Below are 26,045 nucleotides of genomic sequence, written 5' to 3'. Positions count from 1 at the left end.
TAAAAGAATCTTCGCCTAATCCAAGGTCTCAAAGATTTTCTCATATGTTATCTCCTAAAAGTTTTGTTTTAGCTCTTACATTTAAGTCCATGATCAATTTTGAGTTAACTTTTTTGTGTAAGGTGGGAGGTAAGGGTCTAAGTTTACTTCTTCCAGTGTATCATTTAAATGCTTTTTTGGTCTTGTTTTGTTTTGTTTACTACATATATTCTTAACATTTTCTTAGTGGCTCCTCCAGAGATGACAGTATACTTAATATCTGTTTCAGATTAATACTTATTTCTAATAATATATAGAAACCGTTCCAATATAGCGTCCTTCCCTACTCCTTCCTTTCTACTATCATCGTCACAAAAATGACATTTTTATGTACGCCCATCAGCACAGGTTTGTAATTATCGTCTTATGCTTTCTTAGAATGCTTATGTTGCTTTTTTAATTATGTAATTACTTTTACCAGTGCTTTTTACTTCTTCATGTGGATCTGAGTTACTTACTGAAGGACTCCCCTTGGTACTTTGTGTAGGCCAGGTCTGACGGCACTACATTCTCTATGGCGTCTTTGCTTACTTCTCCTCTATTGTTAAGGCTAGTTTTGCTAGATAGAAACTTCTTGGCCACCAGTCGTTTTCTCTGAGCGCTTTCGAGGATGCTGTCCCACTGCTTTCCAGCTTCCATGATTGCTAACGAGAAGTCAGCTGTTGATCTTTTCGAAGATTCCACGTACTGTACCTGATGACTTGGTTTTTTTCTTGTGGCTTTTAGAACTCTTTTTCTTTGACTTTTGACAGTTTGGCTATGATGTGACTCTCTGAATTTATCCTACTTGGAATTTGTTGACCTTTTGGGATGTCTACAATGTTTTTCTTCCAATCTGGGAAGATTTTGACCATTATTTCTTCAAATACTTTTTCTACCCCTTTCTTCTCTCTTTCTGGATTCTTATTATACACACATTTGTATGCCTGATGGTGTTTCACTTCTTCAATTTTCTTTAATCTTCTTACTTTCTATCCCTCAGACTGGATAACCTATTGGCTTTTCTTCAAGTCTGTTGATTCTTTTATGCTGTCAGCTCCAAAATGTTGTTCAGCCCTTCTAATGTTTTTTCATTTCAGTTATTGTATGTTTCAACTCTAGAATTTCTACTTGGTTCTTTTAGAAAATGCATCTCCATTTGGTCAGACACAGTTGTCCCACTTTCCTTTCATTCTCTAGACACAGTTCCCTTTGGTTCCTTGAGCATCTCTATGGTGGCTGATTTGCTTTGCTACAAAGTCCAATACCTGAGCCCTCTCAGGGACCTTGTCCACTGCACGCGGGTTGCTTCTTCCCCTGTGTAGGGGACATATTTTCATGTTTCTCTGCATGTCTCATAACTTTTTGGTTGAACACTGGACATTAGAGATAGTACACTGCAGCAGCTCTGCAATCAGCTCCCTCCCCCACCCCACCCCATCCAGGATTTGTTGTTATTGCTGGATTCTTTTTTTTCCTTAGTTGTTGCTTATTTGATTAGTGACTTTCCTGGACTAATTCCATAGATTCTGTATCTCTGCAGTGTGTAGCTGCGAAGTTCTGTTCCACTTTTTTTAAAAAGTCTTGCTTTTATTCTTAAGCCTGGCTTCCTAGGGGTCACCCTCAGGTTAGCATCCTTCAAGGATCAGTCTGGTTTCTCTGAATGCCTTGAACCATTAGGCCTCCCCGTTTTGTCGAGGAGATATGTGTGCAGAGGCCGCCTCTGACACGCCCTCAGTTCACAGTCAGCCTGGGCTTCACTCCTGTTCGTACAGTCACGAGGTGAAGGAGCCACAGGTGAACGGCTGGGCCCTCTCCTTGCCCACGTCTTCTGAGCGTTCACACACCCACATGCATGCGTGCGGCCTTCCTGAGTGTGCACATATCCATGTGCACGTGTGCAGTCTTCCAGACCCCCAGGAGCATGTCAGGGGTTTTCAGAATCCCCTGTGGTCACCTAGCTTGGCCAGGCTCCTTTGCCCTAATTGAGATCACAGCCTTGGGCAGCTCCAATGAGGATGACCCCAGCCATCTGCTACTTTTTATGCTGCCCTGGGAACGAGGCTTTTCCAGGGAGCTTCACAACCAGTCAAAGGACTGACTGTGCTGTGGGGATGGGGTTTTTTAACAGAGCCCCAAAGAGGCCAATCTCCTTCACTGTCAGTGAAGCTGCTGGCTTTTCACAGCTACACTCCATGGAGCTGGGGAGGGGGCATGGGAGTAGCCCCAAATTACAGCACCACAGATCCCACGTTCGTCACCAAGGTCCAGTTTCCCTTGAATAAGTGCTTTTCAGTTTTTTCTGCCTCTGGTTGATGTTCAGACTCTGGGATAATTGATTTGAAAGTTTCGTCACTGTTTTTACTGCTTTTTAGGGGGTGCTCTCTCAGTGAGGTCCTCTCTCCACCATTTTGGAAGTCCTGCCTGTCTTCCAGTCCTTCTTGGGTCATCAAAAGTGCCTCAGTTAATAACCAGAGATTCTCTGATGAAGAAAAAAATATACCAGCTTCTCTTTGGCTCGCAAGGCCATTCATACCTGGAAGCTGGACTTCTGCGCAGGAGGCTTTGCTCACTGCATCTCTAGTGGGCTAAAAAAAAGCTCAATAACACAGCTCAGCCTTGAGAGTAGAGAGACAGTGTTGAAGTCAGGACTGGCGGATCAAGGTGGTGTCCCTGGTCCCGTCACTCACCAGCTGTGTCCTGAGCAGGTCGAGTGGCATTTCTCTCTAAGCTGCGGCCTCCGTCTTTGTCCGCTGGGGCTGAATCGGCAGTCTTGCCCCCTCACAGGATTGCCGTGAGGCTGAATAGGTCAACAGAGACTGTATGGAAACGTCGCTCTGGAAGGAGCCGAAGGCCACACACAGGTGCTGTTTCGCCGTTTGGGTTTTCTGTGTGCTGGCAATCATGTCAGGTTGGGCTGGGAACCGCCTTCTCAGCTCGACGGGAAGACGGTTACTCCAATAGCAATTTTCCAGGTTCTTCTCTGCCTGGACGTGATGGACGGCCGCACCAGGCACTCTCTGTCCCTCGGGGCTCCACGTGAAGAGGGCACTCGTATCAGGGGTCACTTAGAAGTCCCACGGCGCTGGCCCTGTGCGTGGCGTCCAGGGCAGGGCCGCCACGCGCCTGGCGGCTCTCGTGGAAGCGCAGGCACCCCGCAGAGGGAGTCGTAGCCCTCTGTGGCCCTGGTCGCCACTCTCCCCAAAGAGACGCCAAGCCCTGATGGTCCAGCATCACCTGGGCGTTTGAACGTGGCTCCTGTGCTGCTGGACACCTTTCCTTCTGGCTTCACGCTCTGGTGAACACAGTACAGCCGTGTGCTGGGTGTGGCTCGCAGATCTGAGAGGACCTGTCAGATGTGCTCGTCCTTCAGCGAGAAAGCGCTTTGAAATGCACGGCATCAGAGAGAGAAAACGCAGAGACCAGGCCAAGGTTGTGCAACCTGGTCTGAAAGGGAGACGGAGCTGATTAAATCCCCCTGGAAAGATGCTCGCCTCTGCAGAAGTATTGCCACACTGGAAAACTGCGTCACGGTCCTGACGCGCTCACTTGCCGACACTCTCCCACCCTCACAGCCTGCCCGAGACTGGAGACAACGCACCACGAGGCGCCCAAGTGCCCCGCACGCAGCCAGGTCCGAGCGCCAGCTTCCGTCGCCAGTGTTTCTGGCACCAGGTAGACCTAAGTGGTTCTAGTTCCACAAGACCTTTTCTAGCTCTTCCCTCCGCTTTCTCCCCTGTTTCTTTCCCTCCAATTAAGAACGTCAAACAGCTCTCCCATCTACAGTAGGAAATCAGCTAAGACCTAGGATTAAGGGAGAAGGTGAATGTTAGCTGAAAGCAAACCACCAAATTCCCCTCCAAGTGCACAGAAAATAATTGGGCTGGAGAAGACCTGATTAGAAGTCAAAGCAGTCCACGCTTCTAGCTAGCGTCTACATCCTGCAACTGAGAGGCGCCCCGAACCTCGGACACCTAAGCTGCAGTGTCATACGAGCTGCAGGAGACTCTCAAACGTCCTAGCCTAGCAAGCTGTGTCCCCGGGGCCAAAGGCAGTGCCCTATTTATAGAGGCCCTGACTCAGCGGACACCTCAGAGCAGTCCCTGCCTTCCCTCCTCCTCCGCCAGAGGCAGATCCTAACGGCTGCTGCCCTGCAGCGCAGCCGCAGCGGCGAGCACACACCTCCCAGGGCGCAGCAGACGCGCAGTGCTCGAGCGCTGCCCGTGGCGGGCTGACAGTGGTCGACTGCTCCCGCCACTCACTGGTTGTCGCTCGGGTCCACCCGGTCGGGGACGAGGCAGAGACTTGCGCCCAAGCCTGCACACCGGTCTGACCCACTTGGAGGCACAGCGGCCCTGGAAGCTCAGCCCCGAGTCCCCGTGCATATGGACTCCGGCGCCCGGGAGGCACGCACCGCCGCCGGGTGGGCAAAGTGGAAGTGAGCGGGCGGGGGCTCCGCTCCTCCGGGTGGCGGCTTCAGCCCGGGCCCCGGTGGACTCCACCTCGGGAGATAAAGCCTGCGGGTCAGCACGCCACCAGCATCCGCCGCCTCTGGTGGTACCCCAGGGGCCCGGGCCTTAAGGACCGACCCTCAGGAACCGCGTGCACGGCTGAGTGCGTCCTCCCGCCCCCGGGTAGCAGCCCACGTCTGCAGTGTTAACAAGCCCGTGCGTTTGACCTGCAAGGCAGGCTCTTTCCATCATCACCAGGAGCGGGGAAGGCCTCTGAGCCGGGCCCTGGGCCAGGTTAGTAAGACTTTCCATGAGGAAAGCACCGTGTCCTCCCCCAGAGCAGCCCAGGCTCAGGAAAGAAGGGGGGACACGGGGGACGCACAGCCAGACGCGGGGCAGACATGGTCCTGGCCGCCTGCTCCACCTGCTTGCTGTTCTAATGACATCTAGACTTGTGGAAACCCGAGAGCCCCTGCAGGGGACCGAAAGGGCCGACCGTGGCCGAGGCCGCAGGGCGGGCGGGGCACGACGCGGAGGGGCTGCTACGGTGGCAGACAAACCGACACCCCGGGAGCCGTCGCTTGGGTCGCAAAGGGGGATCCTCACGTCAGCAAAACGGGGCCGCTTCACGTTAACGCTGGCTGGATAAACTCTGCGAGCTTCAGGGACGTTCACGATGGCTTTCCAGCAGATGTACGCAAGCGGCACACGGACTACTGTGCGCGTGTGTGAGCCGCCCACATTCTCACGTGTGTCGGCCAAGGACAACCCGCCACCCAGAGAGGGCTGCTGCTGTGCGGTCGCGCAGCGCAGCTCCGCGAGGGGCGGGTCCCAAAGTCACGCCACGGAGATGGCTCACGTGTGGCTTTTAGGACACATGTCCTCTACATTCAACATAAATGAGGCCCATAAGCTAATTTTTAAAAGAAAAGCTGCGCCGTGGAACCGCCACGATCGAGAAGTCCGAGTGGAGAGCATGTTTTACGCATATTGTTGAACTAAAGAATAAATCATAGTGGGAACTATTTATGGTCCAGACACTTTTGAAACAAAACCGAAGAGTAGAAACAACTTAAAAAAAAAAGCAACCCTATCGACAAGTTGGGGTTCATCTGAGGCGAGTCCTCGTGCACTCAAATTGTTCCTCGAGGTAAGTGGAGGCTTGGGACGTGCGTTAACCCGCCACATCTGGGGAGCCACTCCACAGACTGAGCAGCTGGCCCCCGCGTAAGGCACGGCTGCTTTGCGGTCTCTAAATGGTTCATTTACGGGCCCCAGATGCCCCAGGCTCTCTGGAGCTGGACATAATATCCTATTATTGCCTTTTTCATTCTACGTTCCTGGAAAGCAAAAAACCCAAATAAAAAACCAGAACACGTGTGAGATAAGCTCTCACCCCTCACAGACCTGGCGCCATTAGCATCACAAACAAGCCCGAGGAACCCCAATCGCCCCCTGACTCAGTGGTTGCACCCACGAAGCAAGCAAGGGCCAGAGTCACTGCAGCCTCGGCTCCCATCAGCCTCTGAGAGCCCTGAGGGCGGTGGTGGTGAGGGGCGGGGCCAGGCGGGATGTCACCTAACCTGTCACCTTGGGGTCGTGACGCGCAATGGCTCTGCGTGCCTGCAAGTGACACGGGGCTGAGTTCGCTGTGTGAGCCGTGGTGCACGGCTGGTCCCTCCTGCCCCGGGGGAACGGCGCCACGGCTCTCGGGGCAAAGCCCAGGCGACAAGCAGGTCGTACCCGCCAGCGGCCCCCGGCACCAGCTACCCCGTCCTGCTGAGACGAGGCCTGGGGAGGGGCCGCCGTGCACAGCCTGAATCGCCCCCTCCCTCCTCCCCCTGCGCCCCCTCCTGCTCCTTGTTCCCTGGTCCCTGTCGTCAGCCACCCCAACTACTCGCCTCTCCCTGGGTGTAAATGACAACGATGAAGTCTCTGCCTTTTAACATCAAGGTCACTTGAAATCAGCGTCTAGTTTTCTGATTTAGTTTTCCGCCCTCGTCTCCATTTTCTCTTCTCTGCACCTTCCTGGGCTGGGCTGCCAATTAAAACCCAGACATACCAGGAAAGTCGCGTGTGCCTTAGAGTGAGGCGACGACCCCCTCCCCGGGCCCCCTTCCAAACCTTTCACAGGGGCCTCTTTTCTAAATCAGGGATCGGCCTGGCCGACCGGCTCCCTCTCCCACCCGGGCCTCGGGGGCCGCGCTCTGTACACGCGCCCTCGAGGCACGCCATCCTCCCCCCAGAACAAGCGGGAGTGTGGACATCGTCCCTCTTAACAAACTAACTTTCAAACCCCTCAACCACAAACCTTTAACGGTGGGACCGGCCAAGGATCAGGTCACTGGTGCCAACTCAAGGCGTCCAAGCTGTACAGGCACCTCGGGGGCCCACACCCACCCCACGACACCGGCGTACCCCTCCCCCCATCCCCGTCAGGAGAGACCAGTAAGAACCCGCCCCGGAGCCCCTCAGCCCCTGGGCCGGGGAGGCTGGGGATTCAGGTCCCCTCGCCACCATGTGGGCCTTTATTCTGCACTAGGCGGTCTTTCGAGGACTTACGAGGGACTGACCTGTGTCTACGTCACAGCTCCTGTAAGCAAGTGAGCAAGTGGGTTCCAGGCGGAGGAACCACGGTGAGCACGGAGATGTGGCCTCAAGGTCCCCCAAGAGCCCTCCCGGCACGCAGCTGACAGCTCCGGCCACCCGCTCACGAGGACAGACGTGCTTCCTGCTGCTTCCACTACAAGCCTTCTAGCAAGAGTCGGGCCCCTTCTCTATGCTCACTGCCTGTGGACGCGGGGAGTCTTGAGCCGCTCAGACCGAGCAACAAACACTTGAACTGCTTTCCTGCGCGGGGACGGACGCCTGACCGGAAGGTGTGTGGTTCCAACTCCAGGAGAGAAGCCGCATAGCCTTAGTTTTCAGTGGCCACTTCCAGGGCCGTTCCTCCGGCCTGTGTGCTCAGACCGACCCCGCGGGCCCGAGAGCCCCCCGCAGGGAAGCCAGGCTCGTGCGGGGCCGCCTCCCGGCCACGCGGCGTGTGCACCCGAGGCCTCCCTCCACCTCGGGGGCCTCCCTCTGGGAAAGACCGCTCGGGGGGACGCTGGGCGCAGCGTCCACGCAGGGGATGTCCACCCACAGGGACGTGGCGGGGCCCCTCTGAACGGGGCCAGGGCAGCGTTTACTCTTTGCCGCTCAGGGCTCCACCCTGGCGTGGCTTTAACTGGGGACGAGCAGGGTGGCACCGAAACGTCACGCGTGGGGGTGGTGTGAAGATACACGCACGTTCACGGACACGCGTTCACCGCTTTCTGGGGAAGCCGCACACCGTGACCCCAATCCTGACCAAGGAAACCGACGTCACTTCGCTCTCGTGGCCAAAACCGAAAGGCCGCGTTGACAGCTGGCCCGGGCGATGGCCGCTGAGTACAAAGCAGGGCCCACGAGGATCCTTTCGGGACCGAGTCCCTGAAGCTGCTGTCCCAGGAGTGGCCGCAGGTGCCCCCGGGGCCCCCGCTCGCCGCCCCGCCTGACGCTCAGGTGCAGGCGGGCCTGGAGCACAGGGGCCTTCCTGCTGGTGAAACGCCGGCTGCAGCCCCCAGCCCAGCAACAGGGCTGGACCCCGTCAGCTTGGCCGCCCCAGGCCTCAGGGTCTCACAGGTCCCTGTCTGCTCGGGGGGCAGTGAGGCCCCTCCCAGGGCCTCCCCTGCTCTTTCCTGAACCAAGGCCACATGCTTTCAAGTGTCCTTCTTCTGTAAACGCAGGCGGCCCCTCTGTAGGGTGTGCTGGTGGGACCCTAGAGAGGCCAGGTCCCTCCCTCCCACCCTCAGACGTGCTTTCAGAGGCCCCGCCCCGAGTTCAGGGGCTCTTCCCTTGAGGACCACGTTCTGGGCCCTCAGCAACCTAGGGGCTTGGTCACGGCCCAGGAGGTGCCAGGCTCACCTAACCAGACGCCTGCGCTCACGATGGGACCGGGACGGCGGTCAGGACGGGAGGAGGCCCTGCTCCGCACCCCCGCTCACCCCGGCGCCTTTGACCCCAGGGTCCCGCCGAGGCGGGCCCGTGTCTGAGGTTGGACGCTGGCCCTCAGGTCTGCTTTGCGCCAGCAAGCTCCGCCGTGGTCCCGCTGGAGTCAGGGCGGGGGTCGCAGAAGGCGCCCGTCTCCCTCCTCCAGGCCCTGCCCCGCCTCACAGCTTTCGGGCGAGAGCAGACGGCTGGGCTTGGGCCCCCGCCCCCCACGGGCTCTCCCGGCCCTGCACCCGCCGACGGCGCTCGTCTGCCCGCTGTTTTCGGGGCACACGTGTGGTCCCGGGGCCCCTCAGGCAGAGGTTCTGAGACCAGCCCGGTGCGGCTTCCTCTGGGGGACGGGTTCTCGCTGCCTTGTTCCAGGCTGGCTTTGTGCGCCCACACGGACGGACCGTCCACGCAGGGCCCACGAGAGCACCGGTGACCTCTCACCCACCAGATCACGGGGCCCCCGGCACCTTTTCCCAAATGAAAGAGAAAAACAATCCTTCGACGAGGTGCCTTCTGCTCTCATTTTATAGGAAGACCTTGGGGCTCAGATTTTTACACGAATTAGCCTGACTGCAGGTGCCTCGAGGACGCCTGGTTTCCAAATCACCCTGAACGCGTCTCCATGGAGTCCGGTGCCGCGCTGGGACCCGAGCCCCGGTCCGGGGAGCCACCGGCACCTCATTGCCTGATCGCTGAGCTTCCGACAAGCCTGTCACGTGCTTACAGTGCTCTCACGAGCCAAACAGGGTGCCAGTCGCTCACTTTCAGCTGCGCGAATACATAAACGGTTCACGCGACTAGAGAAGCGGTTCGGACACTAGGAATCGAGAAGCTGGAGCCGCGGCCGAGGCCAGGCGGTCTTCCCTCCTAACAGGGCACGTCAGCTCCCGGGGGCGCTTGCTCCACGCGGCCAGGGCCGGCACACCCGGGCGCCCCGAGCTCTCCCCGTGTCGCCCCGTGGACAGTGTACCCGAGGGTCGACAGCCACAGGCCCCCACCGGGCAGAGCTGTGCGACCCCGCTGGCTGGCGGCAACACTGCCGGCCGCCAGGGGCCACTGAGGGCGGCAGGGGCGTCCCGCAGGACACACGCCAGGCGCGCCCCAGCTGGGCGGCTGGTGCACGCGCCCCTCCTGCCGCGGCGGGCCCACGGCGCCAGGCTGGCCGCACGCCTGCCCGCGAGCACTTACCGTCGTCCAGGTCCAGCGGGTCCAGCTCCTGAGGCTCTCGCTTGACCGTTACGGGAATGGGGGCCAGACTATGATTACTGTCCTCACGCACCTCGGGCGCTGGCAGGGGCCGGGCGGCTGCAGGCTCGCTGCTCGGAACCTCGGACGGCTGCTGCTGCTGGTGGCCCGTCCCGGGGGGGCGCGCGGGGCCGCAGGGCTGCAGGCGGGTCGGCTCTTGGGTCCCGGGCGGCAGCGGAGAGGAGGGACTGTGGGGACAGAGCGCTGGCCGGCACCCCGGGGAGCAGCTACCACTCGACGGCGGACTCACCTGTGGCTGCAGCGGGGCGGGGGGCGGCGGCTGGGGGGGCCCGGGAGGCACGCCCGCGGGTCTCGGCGCCTCCTGGCCGGCGAGGACCCCGCCGACTGGCCGCGGAAGTCCGAGGGGGCCGTGGCCCGGGCCGGCCGTGGCCGGGCCGTAGGGGGCGCAGGAGAGGTCGTGGAGCTCGGGGCTGGCGCTGCTCTGCGGACGGGGCGGGAAGCCGGGCGCGAGGCAGGAGCCCGGGTCAGGCGGCAGGGCGAGCGGCTGGCCGTAGCAGGGCTTGGGGAGCGGACTCAGGCCCTGGCTCATTGGTCCACAGGTGAGGGCAGGCTCGTAGTCATCACTGGGCTCCGTCTTTATGATTGGAACTGCGAGAAAGAAAAGAAGTTAAATAAACACGCGCTGCAGATGGGAGCCGCGGGGCGGGCCCGTGGCTAGGATACCCTCCGAAAACAAACAGCGCTTTGACTGAGTCCCTGTGTGTCTCCTGCCTGCTTCTCCCACCCGATTAAAAGGAGGGTGTGAGTCATCGGCCCAGAAAGCTGCAGCTGGCTCTCATACGAGAGCACTGTTTTCCTTGGCGTCTCCCCCAGCACTAATGTGCCAGAAGAATCCATTCGCAAACTGCGGTAGGAGCCTTGGGCCCGAGGGCCCGCGGATTTGCAGTAACCAAAGGGACACTTTTAACTTGGATGCACCACTGCATCTCTGCTGCTACTGACGCCCTATCTGATAAATGTCTGACATTTGGTGAACCTGAACGGTAAGATGGCGTTTGGAAGTCAGTAAAAATCTGACAGAAAAGATGAGTGTCCATTTGCTGTAGGAGAGGAGCCTTCAGCCACTCGACAAGGAAACCAGTTCCACACGCGCAAATACGCCACCCCTCCCTCCTGCTGCTTCGTTCCCACTGGAGACAACACACAACCAGTGATCGCACGGCTCCTGGGGCAGAGCCGGAAGCCCCCGGACGGCTTCCAGACCACTGCCCTGTCCACCCCTCGCTAGGAAGCCGGCGGTGCAGAGAACCGGGCTGGGAGGAGGGCGTGATGGGCACTGGAGGGTCCCCTTCACTCCCTCCAGGCCGTGGGCCCGACCAGGCGCCGAGAGGGCCAGGGAGAAGGTGAGCAGATGTGCCGTGGGGTCTGCACAGGGGCTGGGGCTCCACTCCCGCCCTTGCTTACTTCCTGTGTCCCGTTTTCTCGTTGGTTCCTGCCTCTTACACCAGTTTACAGGAGACATCCCGGTGGTCAGATTATCCTGCTAGTGACTGGTAAGAGCGCAGTTAAATTCGTAACAGATGCCCGGCGCTGCCGTAGCAAACGCAGGATGGGTAATGAGCTGTCATCAGATCCCCCCTAATCACATTTTCACCTCTTCGTGTGTGTGCTGCCGGATTCCCGGCGGCCGGGGCAGCCGCACGGAGGGAACGCCCCTCGCAATCCCAGCCTCCTCCTTAAGTAAATAAAGGTTCTCTCCCAAACAGAGCTTTGCTCTAACCAAGGTCTCGAGCCAGCAAGGATGCACATCTCTTCCGGAACAGCCGGCGCCTGCGAATCCACAGCAGCCGTGACGAGGAAGACGGCCTCTTGCGAAGCCTGTCCGCGGGGCGCCTGGGTAGCACGGTAGCCACACGGCTGGGACCCGGGGGACACTCCAGACCCACTGACGCTGGAGCACGTAACTCCGCTGAGCGTCTCCAGGCCCTGGGCTTTCGACTCAGGGTTCCCAGAGAAGCTGTTTCCTTTAGTCTTGCCCTCGTTGTGCCAACTTCCCAGCCCCTGCTTCCCGTCATTCTTCCCGCGTCTGACGTGTCTGCATGCTGGGCAGGGAGGCGCCTGGTCCCCGGGCGGCGCTGACAGCTGGAGGGCAGGGAGGAAGCACGCGGGTGATGGTCATTGCGGGGCCGCCACGGGAAGTATCCCTGCTGCCTGCAGGCCGAGCCACGGTCGGCCACTCGTCCCCGAAGTCACGTCGGGCCGAGAGCTGTAGGGCGCGGCGCCTCGGACGCCCCGACCCCAGTGTGCCCAGCGTTCTTGGACAGGACGCACCCAGCACGGTGGGGGCAGGCGAGCCTGCGGAGGGTGCACGGGGCGTCCTCACCCCGGGTGCTCCGCGGGGGTGTGCGTTTGCTTTCATCAGCCAGGCCGATGACCCACAGGGCCTGGCCCGCCCCGGTGCCCACACTCACGGGCCTTTGCTGGGGAAGGGACCTCTCTCCCTCTCTCTCTCACAGCCAGCTAGGGCTCTGCGTGAGGGGTCGGGTCCCCGCAGGACTGGATTCCAGGGAAAGCGTCACTGGCTGCCGGCAGGACACCGAGAAGGGCCGCTGCCCGCCGTCCTCGGGTGGCACTGATCTCCGTGTGGCTCACACGTGGGGGAAACGCCCGCAGGTCCCGGCAGCAGCCGCGTGTGTCTCCCGTGGCTCCGAGGGCTTCCTCCGCAGCGAGGGTGTGAAGATTCCCCACGTGAACGTGCCCTGACGCAGGGCCGCAGGCCCCAGGGGAGGGGCGGGCACTTGGTACAGGAGCTGTTCACAGCCCAGGCCGGGCCCCCAGACTCGGTGCGCCTGCGGCCCCGTGTCCCGGCGCGAGTGCATAAGCGCTTGTGGCTTCGTCGGGTGGCCCCTCAGGACCAAGGGTCTCTCCGCTCCCGATCCGCACGCCCGTGGCGGCAGCTTCTGCAGCCCAGGGGTTCTTTCTTTTAAATTAATTTATTTGTTTATTAATTTTTGGCTGTGTTGGGTCTTCACTGCTGCGTGTGGGCTTTCTCTAGTTGCAGTGAGCAGGGACCACTCTTCCTTGCAGTGTGCGGGCTTCTCATTGCGGTGGCTTCTCTTGTGGTGGAGCACCGGCTCTAGGCACGTGGGCTTCAGTAGTTGTGGCACGTGGGCTCAGTAGTTGTGGCTCACGGGCTCTAGAACGCAGGCTCAGTAGTTGTAGCGCACAGGCTTAGGTGCTCCGCAGCGTGTGGGATCCCAGACCAGGGCTCGAACCCGTGTCCCCTGCATTGGCAGGCCAATTCTTAACCACTGCACCACCAGGGAAGTCCCAACCTGGGGTTTCTGCCGTGAGCACCTACCGGCTGGGGTCCCCGCGTGGAAGCCCACCTCAAGGAGGGGCCTCTGCTGGGTCCAAGCTCTGTGTGCAGCCCGACACGGGCTCCTGCTCCGAGCTGGGCATCCCAGGGAGGCGGGCTGGGGGTAGCGGAGCGGCCTGGGGCAACCTTGACACAGACGCACGTCCTCGCCTGTAAGAGAACATGTGATGTGCCGCGCACGCTTCCCGCTACAATGCCCAGGGTGTGAAGGTGGCCGTCAGCTCCAGCACAGGCAAGACGGCCTCTCCCAGGAACAAGCGGCCCTGCCTCTGGTCCGACAGCCTCAGGCTCCAGGACGTGGCTCTGCAGACGGCACTGCGGAGCTGGGGGCAGCCTCCAACCAGAATCATCCAGAAACGGCCAGTGGGCACAGCTGTCACTAAAAACAGCCCCGACAAACCCATATGACCCGGGGGGGGAGGGGGGATTCGAAAGCTGCCCGTGTGGCCTGTGGCGTCCAGAATGGCAAGGGTTAAGCTCTGCATCAGCGCGCTGAGGCTCAGAGCTCTCGACCTTAAGGAAATACGTGTCTAGCAGGTTAAGTTAAAGCCCTGCTGGGTGCCTCTCTCCTGCACCGGATTTTCAGCCAGCACGAGGGCCAGCTCGCCCCTTTCGTCCAGGGTCCCCCGAGCTCTCTAAAAACCCTCACCCTGTCTGCTCTGCCGGCTGTGGAGGTGCAGCCGGGGAAACGGCCGTGGGCCTGATTTACATGCCACGCGGCCAGCCTAGGCCCTGCGATCCCGGGGGCTGGCGGAGGGCAGGAGCGATCGGGCATCTGTGCTGCTGGCCGCTTCAATGTCCGTGGTTTATGACCTGTTTAAAGCTGGGACACCCGCGTTCACTCCCTCTTCGCCCTGGGGGTCTTTCTGGGAAAGTCTCAGCAAGACGATCTTGGGGGGCCTCTGTGGGCCAGACCCGGCCGAGGGCGTGAGGCGAGGGCTCAGGAAATGCATCACCTTCCCATGGCGTCGGGACCCACTGGATTCTTCCCACGGTCGGGTGGAGACTCGACCCGGGCGGGACCCCTCCCCACCGCAGCCTCCGGGCCTTCGCGGGCGCACGAGTCCTTGGTGACCCAGCCGAGCTGGGCCTCCTTGCTCGGCTCAGACACCCTCCCCTGCATTTGCAGCCTCTCCGCACCCGCGCAGTGGGCCGATCACACCTCTGGAGGCCCCAGCACGAGGCCACCACTACGAACTCCCTTTGGGCACAGACTCCTGTGCACTTAACAGAGATAATCCCCCCCCGCCTGCCCTGAGGGCTCCGCACAGCCCAGGGACAGTGACCAGGACAGAGACCCCAGCGCCTCAGCGCCAGGTGGGGGCAGTTCCCGGCAGACGTGGAGCAGACGCGGGGCCCGGGGCACATGCGCCCGCTACCCCCAGGGCACCTACAGAGTCTAAACGCACCGAAAGCAGAGGGTGCCTCCCGCCTCCTCTGGGGACAAAGGGGACCTGCCCGGCCGTGGGCCCGCCTGCTGGCCACCCAGTGGGATCGGGGAGGCCCAGGCAGGTCCGGCCGCCTTTCCGGATCCGCTGCCAGACCCGCACCTCCTCGGGTGGACGCTCTCCAGGTCCTCGCGGTTCACAGACGCGGCCGCACTGCCGTGTCACTCACGTGGCCAAGCAGTGTGAGCCTTGCTCTGTCCGCAGGGCGCGGGGTGGACACGTGGCCCCCCAGGCACAGCTGCCCCATCCCATCCGCACGCCCTCCTGACGTCTCTCAGATCGCATCCACCCATGGGAATCGGTGCCCACGTCCACACCCTGCCCTTCACCCGGGGTTCAGTGGATTTTGCAAATGGCTGATTTAATGGAAGATCAGACAAGGGCAGCAGAGGCCCTCGGCTCACGGCCACTCGGCCCTGGGCCGCTACCAGGACCCGGGGCGGAACTGAGGCCTGGGGTCCTCAACTCAGCCTGACCCCCAGGATCCCACGTGGACGGAGAAGCCAGGGGGCAGCGTGACACGACCCCTGCCGGGGAGCGGGGCTCACACCCTGGCCTGCCGGCCGTTACACAGAAGGACGCCGTCTCTCGTGAATCACGCCATCACCTTCCCACCGTCCCCGGGCAGACAGGTGGAGCACAGCAGCCGTCCCGGGCTCCCCTCACACCTGTGCGCCTGGGGCTCGTGCCCAGACCAGGACCCGCACACGAAGCAAGAGGAGCTGGGCGCCCTCCACCACCTTAAGAGCACGGCCCAGGGGTCCGACCACGGGACGCCCGTCCTCTGACCCCCGGGAGGCCAAGGCCACGGCCCAGGGGTCCGACCACAGGACGCCCGTCCTCTGACCCCCGGGAGGCCAAGGCCGACTGCCTGGCAGCTACAGGGGAGACATTTGGGCCTCGGCCCTCTTGAGTATCAGAACCACGGGAACCCAACTGTTTTATTCAGAAGACTTTTCGCGCCTGTGACACAAGCTCCTCTGTGAGTCCCCGGAGCTCAGGGTTTTACAGACGTTCGCATCCCTGGCACTTTGCATGGCGTCCAGACGCAGGCGAGTGAAGAACAAAGGCAAAACGGACGCAGAAAAGCAGGCCAGCCCGAAACTGCACCAAGAGAAAAGCAGGCACTCCTCCTACACGCACAGCTAGTGTCCTGCACACACGGACGGACACACAGACGTGGCCACACCTGGGACGAGGGCGAACGTCTGCGCTGCTCTCAGGTGGATGAACTCAGAGCCCCGGCAGGCACCCGCCGGCTGCGCGGCCCTGGGGCTGATCCTGTGACCCACAGGCCTCGCTTTTCCAGCTGTAACACAGACGTGACGGCCACCTAAGAGGTGGTGAGGGACCCAACGTGGCATGAGCCGTAAGGGCAGCGGCACCGAGCCTCCCCCGCACGGGGACAGCGGTGCAGGGCCCTCCCTCTTCCCAACCCGCTGGCACAGGGAGCAGCGGGGCCAGGGCTCAGGCTTGGGGCCACAGCCCAGCTCTTTGGCCTCGGACAGGCCAGGGGTGCTGCTGCCGACTGAACTGTCCCCCAGACGCGGGGGCTGAAGCCCTAACTCCAGGGTGACTGTGTCTGGAAATGGGCCATTAGGAAAGGAGTCGGGTTCAACGAGGCTGGAGGGGCCCTGATGCCATAGGGCTGTGGTCTTAAGAGGGAGAGAGGGTCTCGCTGTGCATGGGGGACATGGCGAGAAGGGGGTGTACGGGCGCTGAGCATCCCCCTCAGGCGAGGACGCCCCCCCGCCCCCCCGCCAAGGCCTCAGCGGTTCGGCTGCGGCCCCCGCCCTGTGCAGAAGAGGTTGCCCCGAGCCCCGGAGAACGGAGAACGAAGCTCACACTGTCTTCTGTTTGTTACGCGTGAGCCGCGGACACAAACGCCAGCAGGGCAGCTTCAGGGCGCGACTCTTCTGAGGCAGGAGACGTGGCGGCAGGAGCCTTCTGCACCGCCGGCCCTCAGCAAGCGGGCGCCCACGTCTGCGTCCAGGGCCGAGAGGGGGCTGGGGCGGATGGACCGGAGGACGAGGAGGGGACTCACAGACCCCACCGCCGCGTGACGGCAGGCACAAGCTCCTACCCCCCCTCCCGCAGCACAGCCAGCACTTGCGCCAGGTCCTCGGGTTCCCAGAGGACAAGGCTCTGGGTGCATGGCAGGAACCTCCCGACCGAGACACCACAGACTCCGCCGAGACCCCCGCTCCGCGGTGGCGGCAGTGCCCGCCACGCCCGACGGGGTGGCCTGTCCTCCCTCGGGTCCTCCCCGCCTTTCTGGGGGTGCTGCCTGGCAGCCTCTGCGGGAGCGTCGAGTGGACACCGGGAGACAGCTCTGTCGCGGCAGGCGGGGTGTGAGCGGGTGTGGCGGCCTCGCCGTCTGTGGCACCAGCCCCGTGGCTCCAGGGCCCTTACCCGGGGCTCCGGCTCCCCGCAGCTGGGTTGGCCATGGCGTTCGGGCAGAGCAGACCGCACGAGCCAGCAAACGCGCCGCTTGGCCTTCACCCGCTGTTGCCAGCGCTGCGTCCGAAGGGAATGTGATTCACTCTCCTGTGGTTTGACCCGAGCAGCTGTGCACAGAGGGCTGTGACTTGGCGGGGGGCCGTGCTGGGGTAACCCCCGCGCCGCGCGCTGTCGTGGGCAGGCCCCGGTCCCCGGGGGAAGGGGTCACCAGGTCTTCCCTCCGCAAGGCTGTGCTCAGACTTCTTGGGGGTCCAGCCTCACTCCCGACTTGCGTTGCCTTTGCAGTCGGTGGCCGTGGCCCTCAGGTATCTGATCAAAACCACCCTCCCCCTCGCTGCTCCGCCACGGGTGACGGTCTCAGTGGGGGAGCCTTGGGTGTGGCCCCCCCGCGGAAAGGGCACCCGCCTTCTTTCCCAGCAGCTCAGGCCCCACGATTCACCCCCTCGTCCTACTCTGTTCCAAGCTCAAACCCCTCCCTGCGGATTCAAGGCCACGTCGGGGGCCTCAGGCCGGTGTCTGTCAGGACGGTCGACAGAGTTGACCCCGTGGCGGCCTTTAGAGGGGAAGCCCCCTCCCCTTCACATGCCTGGGCTCTCCTGCCACCGGGTCTGGACACCTCACGGGGAGGCCAGCGGCGTGCGAACCAGACACACCGTGAGGAGCTCAGGCCCGTGGAGAGCGCTGCGGGGAAGGGCGGCTTCCAAACCCTCCCCACGGGCCCCGGCCCGGCCCTGACTCGTCCCTCCCGGGGCGCCCGGTGGGGCAGCCAGTTCCCTGCCTCTCTGCGGCGGCAGGTTTAACGTGGAAAGAAATGAAAACATCGGTCCCTCGTTCTCCTGCTGGAACAGCGAGAGCGCCCGAAAATTGGCAATTTACTAACAGCAGCCTCCGGGACGCGGGAGTTCCCAGGAGAAGGTGCATCACAGCGCCTGCATGAGCCAGACGTGCGTAGCTGTGCACCGTCTCCCTCCAATGCACGCTCACCGCCACGCGGTCGCCACGCCACTGAGCTGACTCAGGAAGGTTCCAAAGGCCCATGGGCAGCGGCCATGCCACCAGCCACAGCGGGCGCCCCGTCCCGGCTCCCGCCGGCCTGCACCGGGACCCACCCGGCTCCCCTCAGCCTTCAGGTGGGAGTGTCGGGTGGGCTTGAGGCCCAGGATCAACACCCCCAGGGCCTCCCTGGCTGACTCTGGTGAAGCTCCAGGACCCTCACCCCGAGCAACAGGTGGGCAGGGGGCCTGGTGCCACTGCAGGCACTCCTGGGGACCAGCTAGAAACATCTCAGGGGAACAGGCAGACCCTCCAGGCCCGAGGATCTGTCATGACTGACCTCCTCGTTCTAGGAACATGCTGACTTTGGCCCATGACTCTGAAGTCGTTGGCTGGGATTCCCCCCTAGTGTGTGAGCTGCCGCCCCTGCCTGCTCGTCCCGGGGTCACTGGGCAGCGTCGGAAACGGAAGCCCTGGGGACACAGCCAGGGTGGACGCCGTCGTCCCCCCGAACCCAGGGGCCGCTCCCCACAGAGCAGGCTGTTTTCCCTCTTTAACTGGGGCTGTTTCCCCGGGGTCTCGGCCTCGTGACAGGTACCAGGGCCCCTCAGCTCACAGCGCTGGAGAGAGCGGACGCTTTCTTTCGGGAGACTGCGGTTAAACCCAGACAGCGACAAACAAGAAACTGAGGAAAACCTCCCTGGCTGCACGTGGGTGGGTCCGTGGCCTCTCCTGCAACTGCCCGGTTGTCTTCTCTGCTCTGTCCTTGACCTTCCCGCCAGGAACCCCCGCTGTACACACTCTGCTTGCTCAGGGCGTCCTACACGCACCTGGAGACTTTCCCCCAAACACGGCCCCCAGAGACGGGAAGCGGCCCTAGCTGCCCGGGCCCCGCGCAGACCCGCAGCCGGGCTTCCTTCCGGTTTGAACAACGACACGAACGATGCGTCAGACGGCGGGCGGCGGGGTGGTAGGCTTCTCTGTGCGGAGGCTTCAGAGGGTAAGGACAGGCTGAGACCCGACGTGGGAAGGAGGTGCCCACCTGGCCCCTAACCAGCACCACCTGCTGAACCACGTGAAGACTCAGCACGAAGCTGCAGGGGGCAGAAGCGACCGCGAGAAAAAACACCAAACCTAAAAGCTGGGAGCTCGAGTCCCGCTCTTGCACTGGTGCATTTATTGTTTACAAGAGAAAAGCACAGGAGGACGGTCCCCACGACCCGGGCACGGAGTCAGGGCCGGCTGGGGTCCCTGCTCCCAGGGAGCTCACGGCCCCACGGGGCACGGCCACCCAGGAAGGCAGGGCAGGGCCGGGGCTCTCAGGCGTGGGTGGCACGGACCCCTCGACCCCCTGGGGATGGGGCAGATTTCCAGGAGAGAAGTGAAGGGAGACCAGGGCCTGATGAGAGCAGCACAGGCCACAGAGCCAGACAGCCATGCTCCGGAGGGACGGACGGACGGACGGACGGCTCTGTGGGCGGGTCTGGGTCACCAGCTCGAGGGACCGGGGGGTCCGGGTGACGGTCCACACAGCATGAGCGATGGGTGTGCTGGGCTGACACGGGGGTGATGGGGTGCGGAGCGGGGGGCAGGTCAGCCCCTGGCGGGAGGGAGCCTGCAGGACTGAACGGCAGCTGTAGGGTTGGGGGGAGACAGTGGCCCCTCGACAGTCCTGCCCCAGGATCTCAGTGACGTGTCTCTGGGGGCCTCGGTACCTCCCCCGAAAGGGGGACCCGGTTTGCGCGCAGACCCCCTCCCTCTGACTGGGGGCGTCTGTGTTAAGCGGGAGGTGAACTTCGAGCAGGAACTGCAGGAAACGACGTTCGAGCTGATTTCTAAACTGCTTTAGAAAGGAATTTTTCTTTATAAACCTAGGTTTTCTTTAAAGCATTCAATTTTTAGTCAACCATGCTTGAATTTTAATTAGGACACGATCATTACATTTCCAAACAAAGACTGAGTACTTTCTGCTGTAAGGAATGTAGTACACGTCCGAGAACAGGCAGGATTGGTGGGGTGCTCAGTGCCCATCCCAGAAGTCCCAGAGGGGCCCCCCCAGACGGCCCCACGGCAACGCACACTCCTGCAGGTCTGTTCACGTACACGCTCGTGACGTGATGAGCACGAGACCACGTTATTCAAGCCTGGACAGGCGTGGCTAGCGTCTGCCCCCAAAACAGTTGATTCTGCTTGCTATCCCCTCGGGTTTTCCAGGGCTTTCTATCACCTAGTCTATCGTACGTGACATTTCACACTAGGAGAAGACCAAAGCCTTCAAAAACGTCTTGCTTTTACTAAGATGATCACATGGCTGCTTTCGCAATCAGTCCTAGTGCGTGGTTTCCCTCCTAGGTTATATGAATCTCAAGTTTTTAAAACAGCAGTCACAGTATAACAAGACCGTTGGCACAGCTGTGCTTACGTGACACAGGTGAATCAGGACGCGGCCCTCTCTGGACACACACCCTGCCGGCCTGGAGGAGGGCGGCATGGGCCCCAGGCGCCAGGCCTCGGGTCTGGGCAACACCGAGAAACAACTTTCTACTAGTTCAGAAGCGAAACAACACACGATGCTGTTCTCCTTCAGAAAACAGCCTGAAAAGTGGAGAAGGTACACACACAGGTCTTTTTCAGGCCAAGAAACCATCCTCAGAGCGTGTGAGCGGACAACCTGAACGAGGTGCTTTTTGGTCGAGTAAAGGGTGTTTGGGAGCGCAAGCCCCCTGGTCACCGGAGACGCAATTATCCAACCAGGAGTTTTCTGTGGGACGTTAGCTCGAGGACAGAAATCATTACCGTCAGTTAATGATCACACCAACCACCAGCCTTCAGGCTTCATACAAGGGTTTATTTCTAAAGGCACCTGCAAAATCATCATAACCATTTGCTTCTCCGCCTTAAACATCTCTAGAATTTAAACTCACACCGAGGCCACCTCAGCTTCTGTGTACAGAAGAGCTGCACCTCTTCCCCCTTGGCGGTTGTGTATCTGCAAGCAGCTAGCAAAATGATCAGTAATTATCCCCAAATGCAGCCCCCAGCCCCAAGAGTAACGAAGGAAAATACACTGAAAGCTCCACTTTTCTCTGGAAGGAACCGACGACGTGATCTTGCTAACAGGACGGTAACAGCTCGGGCGTGCAGCGCGACCACACGGTCTGAAGCCACCACGTGTCAGGGTTCCTGATTTTCTTTCAGGAAAAGCACCCCGTGGGTTGGTTCGCAGCGTTTAGGGTTAGAAAGAGAGCGTTACCATTGGCGGGCAGGTAGGTGAAGTGCTGGTACTGGCTCCTCTTCCGCTTCCCGTTGCAGACGTAGAAGTTGACTTGGACGGGGCTGGTTATCCTCTGGTTGCGAAAAGGCGGGATCTCCACCACCAGCGAATTCTAGTGAGAAAGCGGCAGAAGGAGGGGGCGGTGAGCATCTCGCAAACGCACAGACACACCCAGGCCCTCCCGGAGTGTGAAACACACGGCAGGTTTGCCCTTCAGAGAGGCCACCCTGAGAGCCTGCAGGGACCCTGATTCCTCCCAGCAGAGCCGAAAGGTGGGCTGGGGTGTGTGCGAGGTAGGGAGGCGGGGGCTTCACCTACGATGCCACCGACTGGGCCCAGGAGAGAAGCCGTGAGCACAGATGCTAAGAGCGGGCCCGCTATCGGGCAGGGAAGTCTCCACAAGACCCCACGCCCCTCTGCCCTCACGCCAGGGCATGACCTTCAGAAAACTAAGCCCACGTTCACCGACTTGGCGCTCCTGGGGAAGCCGGGAGCAGCAGTTCAGGTAACTGGCAACGAAGACCCAGGGGAAGTGCTCGCCGCAGACGTTCTGTGCCGACGGCCCAAAGCCCAAGCCACGACCCTCTCAAATCGAAGGGGACGGGAGAGTCGGACTCAGCGAACTTGGGGGGGCGGACAGTCAGGCACGGATGCATCAGGGTGGCTTGCGGAAGCTGCTGTTACCTTTCCATGTTTTCAATGAAAAGTCAACGACATGTTTACAAAAGTGGCCCTTTCAAGTACAGGTATAAACACAGGTCGCCGTGGGGCAGCACGCGTGTGGGAGAAGGAAGCAGGCTGGGGTCCGTGTGCCGAGACCGGGCGTCCACGTGAGGGCCTGTCCTTGGCGCCAAGGAGGTGCCCTTGCTTTGGGGGTGGGGAGGAGAGTTCACATCCAGAAAGTTTCTTCAAGGTTTTTTGTCATATGATTTCGGTTAACAAGTAGGAAAATGTATAAGAAAAATCCATGGCATCCCTTTTTTTTTAAATTAGAGTAACTGTAGCCTGTTACCCAATTTAACAGCAAAATTGATTGAATCCTGTTAATAATGAAATCTGAAAAATGTTTAACCAAAGCTGAGGAGAACTTCAGGGCAACCTCTTCCCTTTCCAGGTGAAGAAATGGGGCTCAGAAGCCTGCTGCTGAGGGCACACGAGTGGCAGGGCCGGAGGGGCCGGGACCCGGGCTGCAGCCCCCTCTGGGCTCCGTCCCCTGGGGCCACACTTGCGTCAGGCAATGTCCCCTGTTGTTCTAACAGCCTCATTCCATTTGGAAGAAGCCACAAGCACGCAGGTCTCCTGCCTGAGCAAAGGAACCCCAAGGGGACGGACCCAGTGGGGGTGAGGGTGTGCGCCCGGCCAGACCCCTGCAGAGAGTCTGCACCGCAGCTACGCGGCCCGTGTTCGGGAGCCTGGCTGGGGCCCGACGGGTCTGGGTTTCTGCCCTGGCTCTGCCGTCTCTGAGTCTTAGCTCCACCGCCTGCGCAGGGAACCGGAAGAGAAAGACACTCCTTGGGGGCTGTTTTCTGAGAATTCAATGATATGAGGCGACCCTGCAGGTGATGCTGGCCCCCGGCACACAGCGGGTGCGCCACGATGGCAGACACGGCGGCCCACGGCGACCAGAGCCCGATCTCTACAGGAGGAACCAGGACAAGAGACAGAAAGGAAGAGGGTTTGCCTGAGCTGAGGCCAGAAGCAAAGCGGGGAGGCGTCAACAGGAGCGGCTGCAGGAAGCAGCGGGGTGCGTCCGGCAGGGCAAGGAGCCCTGAGCAGGTTCCACGTCGCGGGTCGGCTTCTGTGGGTTCTAAGAGGCTGGAGGGCTGTGTTTTGATGTGGCACAGACTGAGATGCTAGACAGACTATGAAATTTTGTGACGAAGTTCTGTCCTCGTGGGAGCACCAATGCTAAACACGCAGTAAGGCAGAGGCGGGAAGGGAGACGCAGCGACAGGAGCGCCTGCCACGGCGGGAGCAGAGCAAGGCCGCCAGCGGCACTCGGCACACCCGCCACCCGCTTTAAGAACACCCACTGTCTGGGGGCTTCCCTGGCGGCGCAGTGGCTAAGGATCCACCTGCCAGTGCAGGGGGCACGGGTTCGAGCCCTGGTCCGGGAGGATCCCACAGGCCGCGGAGCAACTAAGCCCGTGAGCCACAGTTACTGAAGCCCACGCGCCTAGAGCCCGTGAGCCACAACAAGAGAAGCCGCCGCAACGAGAAGAAGCCCGTGCACCGCAACTAGAGAAAAGCCCGGGTGCAGCCACAAAGACCCAATGCAGCCAAAGATAAATAAATAAATTAATTAATTGAAAAAAGAAAACCCATTGTCTAAATTGCTCACGACAGTACATAAACTATAAATGCAGCACAATCCGACCCTGTTTTAAATATGCACAACACGAGGCACGTGCACACGACACGAGGCACGTGCACACGACACGAGGCACGTGCACGACACGAGGCACGTGCACACGACACGAGGCACGTGCACACGACACGAGGCACGTGCACGACACGAGGCACGTGCACGACACGAGGCACGTGCGCACGACACGAGGCACGTGCACGACACGAGGCACGTGCACGACACGAGGCACGTGCGCACGACACGAGGCACGTGTATATATGTGTGTGCACGTGCAGACACACACCCGTGACAGGAAAAGGATGGAAGGAAAGACGCCCCAATGTGAATGGTGGCTACATCCAAGTGGTGAAATTACGCTAGGCGTTTTCTTTGGTTATACTTTGCTGTATCTTCCAATTTTCCACAGTGAATATGACACTCTTTTATAATTAGAAAAAAATATATAAAAGTAAACTTCATTTAAGAGATAAGAAAGATGAAATGGTGAACGTAAAGCACACCATTATTCACATGTCCTACGTTTCTTTTAGAACACATGACTGATAACCGTTAAGCTTTCTTTAATATATGCGCTGTTCACAGTGGAAAAGGAAACTCAACAACGGAAAATCTGAACATGCAAACTTGGCAGAATTATTTCGATGCCAACAGATGCATAGCTTCTGCAGGCCTCTCCTTCCTGCCCAGGGAGAAGGGGTGGGCGGCACTGGGGCCTGGGGGCAGAGGACTCGGGCCTGCGGTGGGGCTGGAACTGGGAGCCGAGGGCCCCCGTTTCGGGGTGACGGCTGGTGGCCAGTGTCTGTCACAGCAAACCTGAGGGCCGGCTCTGCGACTGCTGGGCCTGCGGGACCCAGAGTCCCCGTCAGAAAGTGGAGCTGCCTGAGACGGGGCACTTTCTCGGGGGGGCCAGGAGGAGCCCAAGAGGATGTGTGAGGTTAGAGGCCTGGACACCCTGGGCGGAGCGAGGTCGTGGACGCAGGTGTCGCCCCTGGGCCAAGGAGGAAGCATCTCCTTCTGATACCATTTGAAAAGCCTTCTGGTAAATGGGTCGGTGCTTGGAAAAGAAAGCTTAAGTCGCAGGTGAAAGATGCTTCTTCCTGACAGCGCCGCCTGTGCGGAGGAAGTGCAGGCCCCAGGCCTCCTTCCCAGCACGTGTCCTCCCGGCCACCGCGCAGAGGGCGCCTAGATCCCTTCGGCAAAGCCCACAGCCCGAGGTCCCCTGTTCGCACGGGGGAGCCTGAGGAAAAAATTCAGTCCTTGACCTGGACGAGATTCTGAACCGTGACCCCCATTCCCTGCATCCACACACCTGCGTCAGGAGTGGCTGGTGGGCCGAGGCAGAGAGCCTGGAAGGTCTGTGAACGTCTCCAGAGAGTCACCTGCTAGCCTGTACGTTATGTTACCTGAAGGTTTCTACTGCTCTTCTGGGGCTAAGTAGGACACACACGCACTCGGTGGTGCACAGTTAACCCAACCCCGGCAATAATCGCTTCACACACAATGGTCTCAACGCCCCAACGAGAAGACAGAGGCTGTGGGGCAGGTAAGAACACAAGGCCCGAAGAGCCCGCTTAAACCACAAGGACACAGACTGAAAGGCGGGTCAGAGAACGCTGCGGCAGCTACGACTTCACACAGAAAACATCCTCCACCCACAACTCGAGGAACAGTCATTCTGCCTCAGGTCCCTCCGTGCGTGAACCACGAGGGCCACGGGAGGCCGCGCGTAAGGACGGGCTCAGGCAGGCCCTGGGCCAGCGCGGCGACCCCTCAGAGGTCAGGCGTGTGCGGCGGGCGCCCGTCCCCGCAGGGGCCCCGGCTGCCGGCCAACGGACAAGCCGGCTGAGCACACTGAGGTCTGACCTCGCGTCTGTGTCCTGGCTCTTCCCTGGGAGGACAGCAGTGAGGGGTCACTGTCAAGGATGCTGGCGGAACCCCGAGGCCCACCTGCCCAGGAGCGGGGAAGGTGTGCTCAGGTTCTGGACAGCAGGTCCTCCCGGCGGGGGGGGGGGGTTGGGCAGCGGGCCCCCTGGGGCCCTGGTGACAATGGCAGCCAGCGGGGACAGCAGGCCCCGGGGGTATGAGTGCATCCTGGGCTTCCTGGTGGGGGCCCTGCAGCACACGAGGCGCCCTGTCCTCCCTGGTGGCCCCACGTCCGAGTCGTCCCCGTGCTGCAAGTCCCGAGAGCGCTTATGTCGGGAGGCATTTCCCAACCATTTCCGTTCCTCGCTCTGTCTGTTATGTTCATCAGTGGTTCGTTTTAACAAAGTAGAAGCCATGTGCCTTGGGCCAGGAGCCGCTGCCTATAAAAAGCCCCGCCCAGAGAGCGCCGCCCATGGCCGCCCGCCGCACTTACCGGCTTGCACAGGGCTCCGTCGATTTTCGCCTCCATCTCCCAGATGTGGTGGCCGTCTGCAAGAAAGGGCGC

General features: G+C 60.7%; 1 protein-coding gene across 8 annotated transcripts in view; it reads right to left on the bottom strand.

The window, feature by feature from the left end:
* Positions 1 to 26,045, bottom strand: part of NFATC1 (nuclear factor of activated T cells 1) — a 102,626-nt gene that overhangs the window by 19,433 nt on the left and 57,148 nt on the right. For 3 of the 8 annotated variants that reach the window (XM_073790842.1, XM_073790840.1, XM_073790838.1), the window contains 4 exons: positions 25,974 to 26,029; positions 21,229 to 21,361; positions 13,057 to 13,224; positions 9,678 to 10,343 (listed from right to left, as the gene is read on the bottom strand). In XM_073790842.1, coding sequence (XP_073646943.1) covers positions 9,678 to 10,343; positions 13,057 to 13,224; positions 21,229 to 21,361; positions 25,974 to 26,029 — 1,023 coding nt within the window. Of the gene's footprint in view, positions 1 to 9,677; positions 10,344 to 13,056; positions 13,225 to 20,802; positions 21,362 to 25,973; positions 26,030 to 26,045 lie in introns of those variants that run through there. The other 5 variants (XM_033837870.2, XM_033837868.2, XM_073790839.1 and 2 more) reach the window with 4 other exon arrangements.

The sequence above is a fragment of the Tursiops truncatus genome, chromosome 13, assembly GCF_011762595.2.
Source record: "Tursiops truncatus isolate mTurTru1 chromosome 13, mTurTru1.mat.Y, whole genome shotgun sequence".
Lineage (NCBI taxonomy): Eukaryota > Metazoa > Chordata > Mammalia > Artiodactyla > Delphinidae > Tursiops > Tursiops truncatus.
Note: the sequence above shows the minus strand (reverse complement) of the source record. Positions and strands in the feature narration are given on the sequence as shown.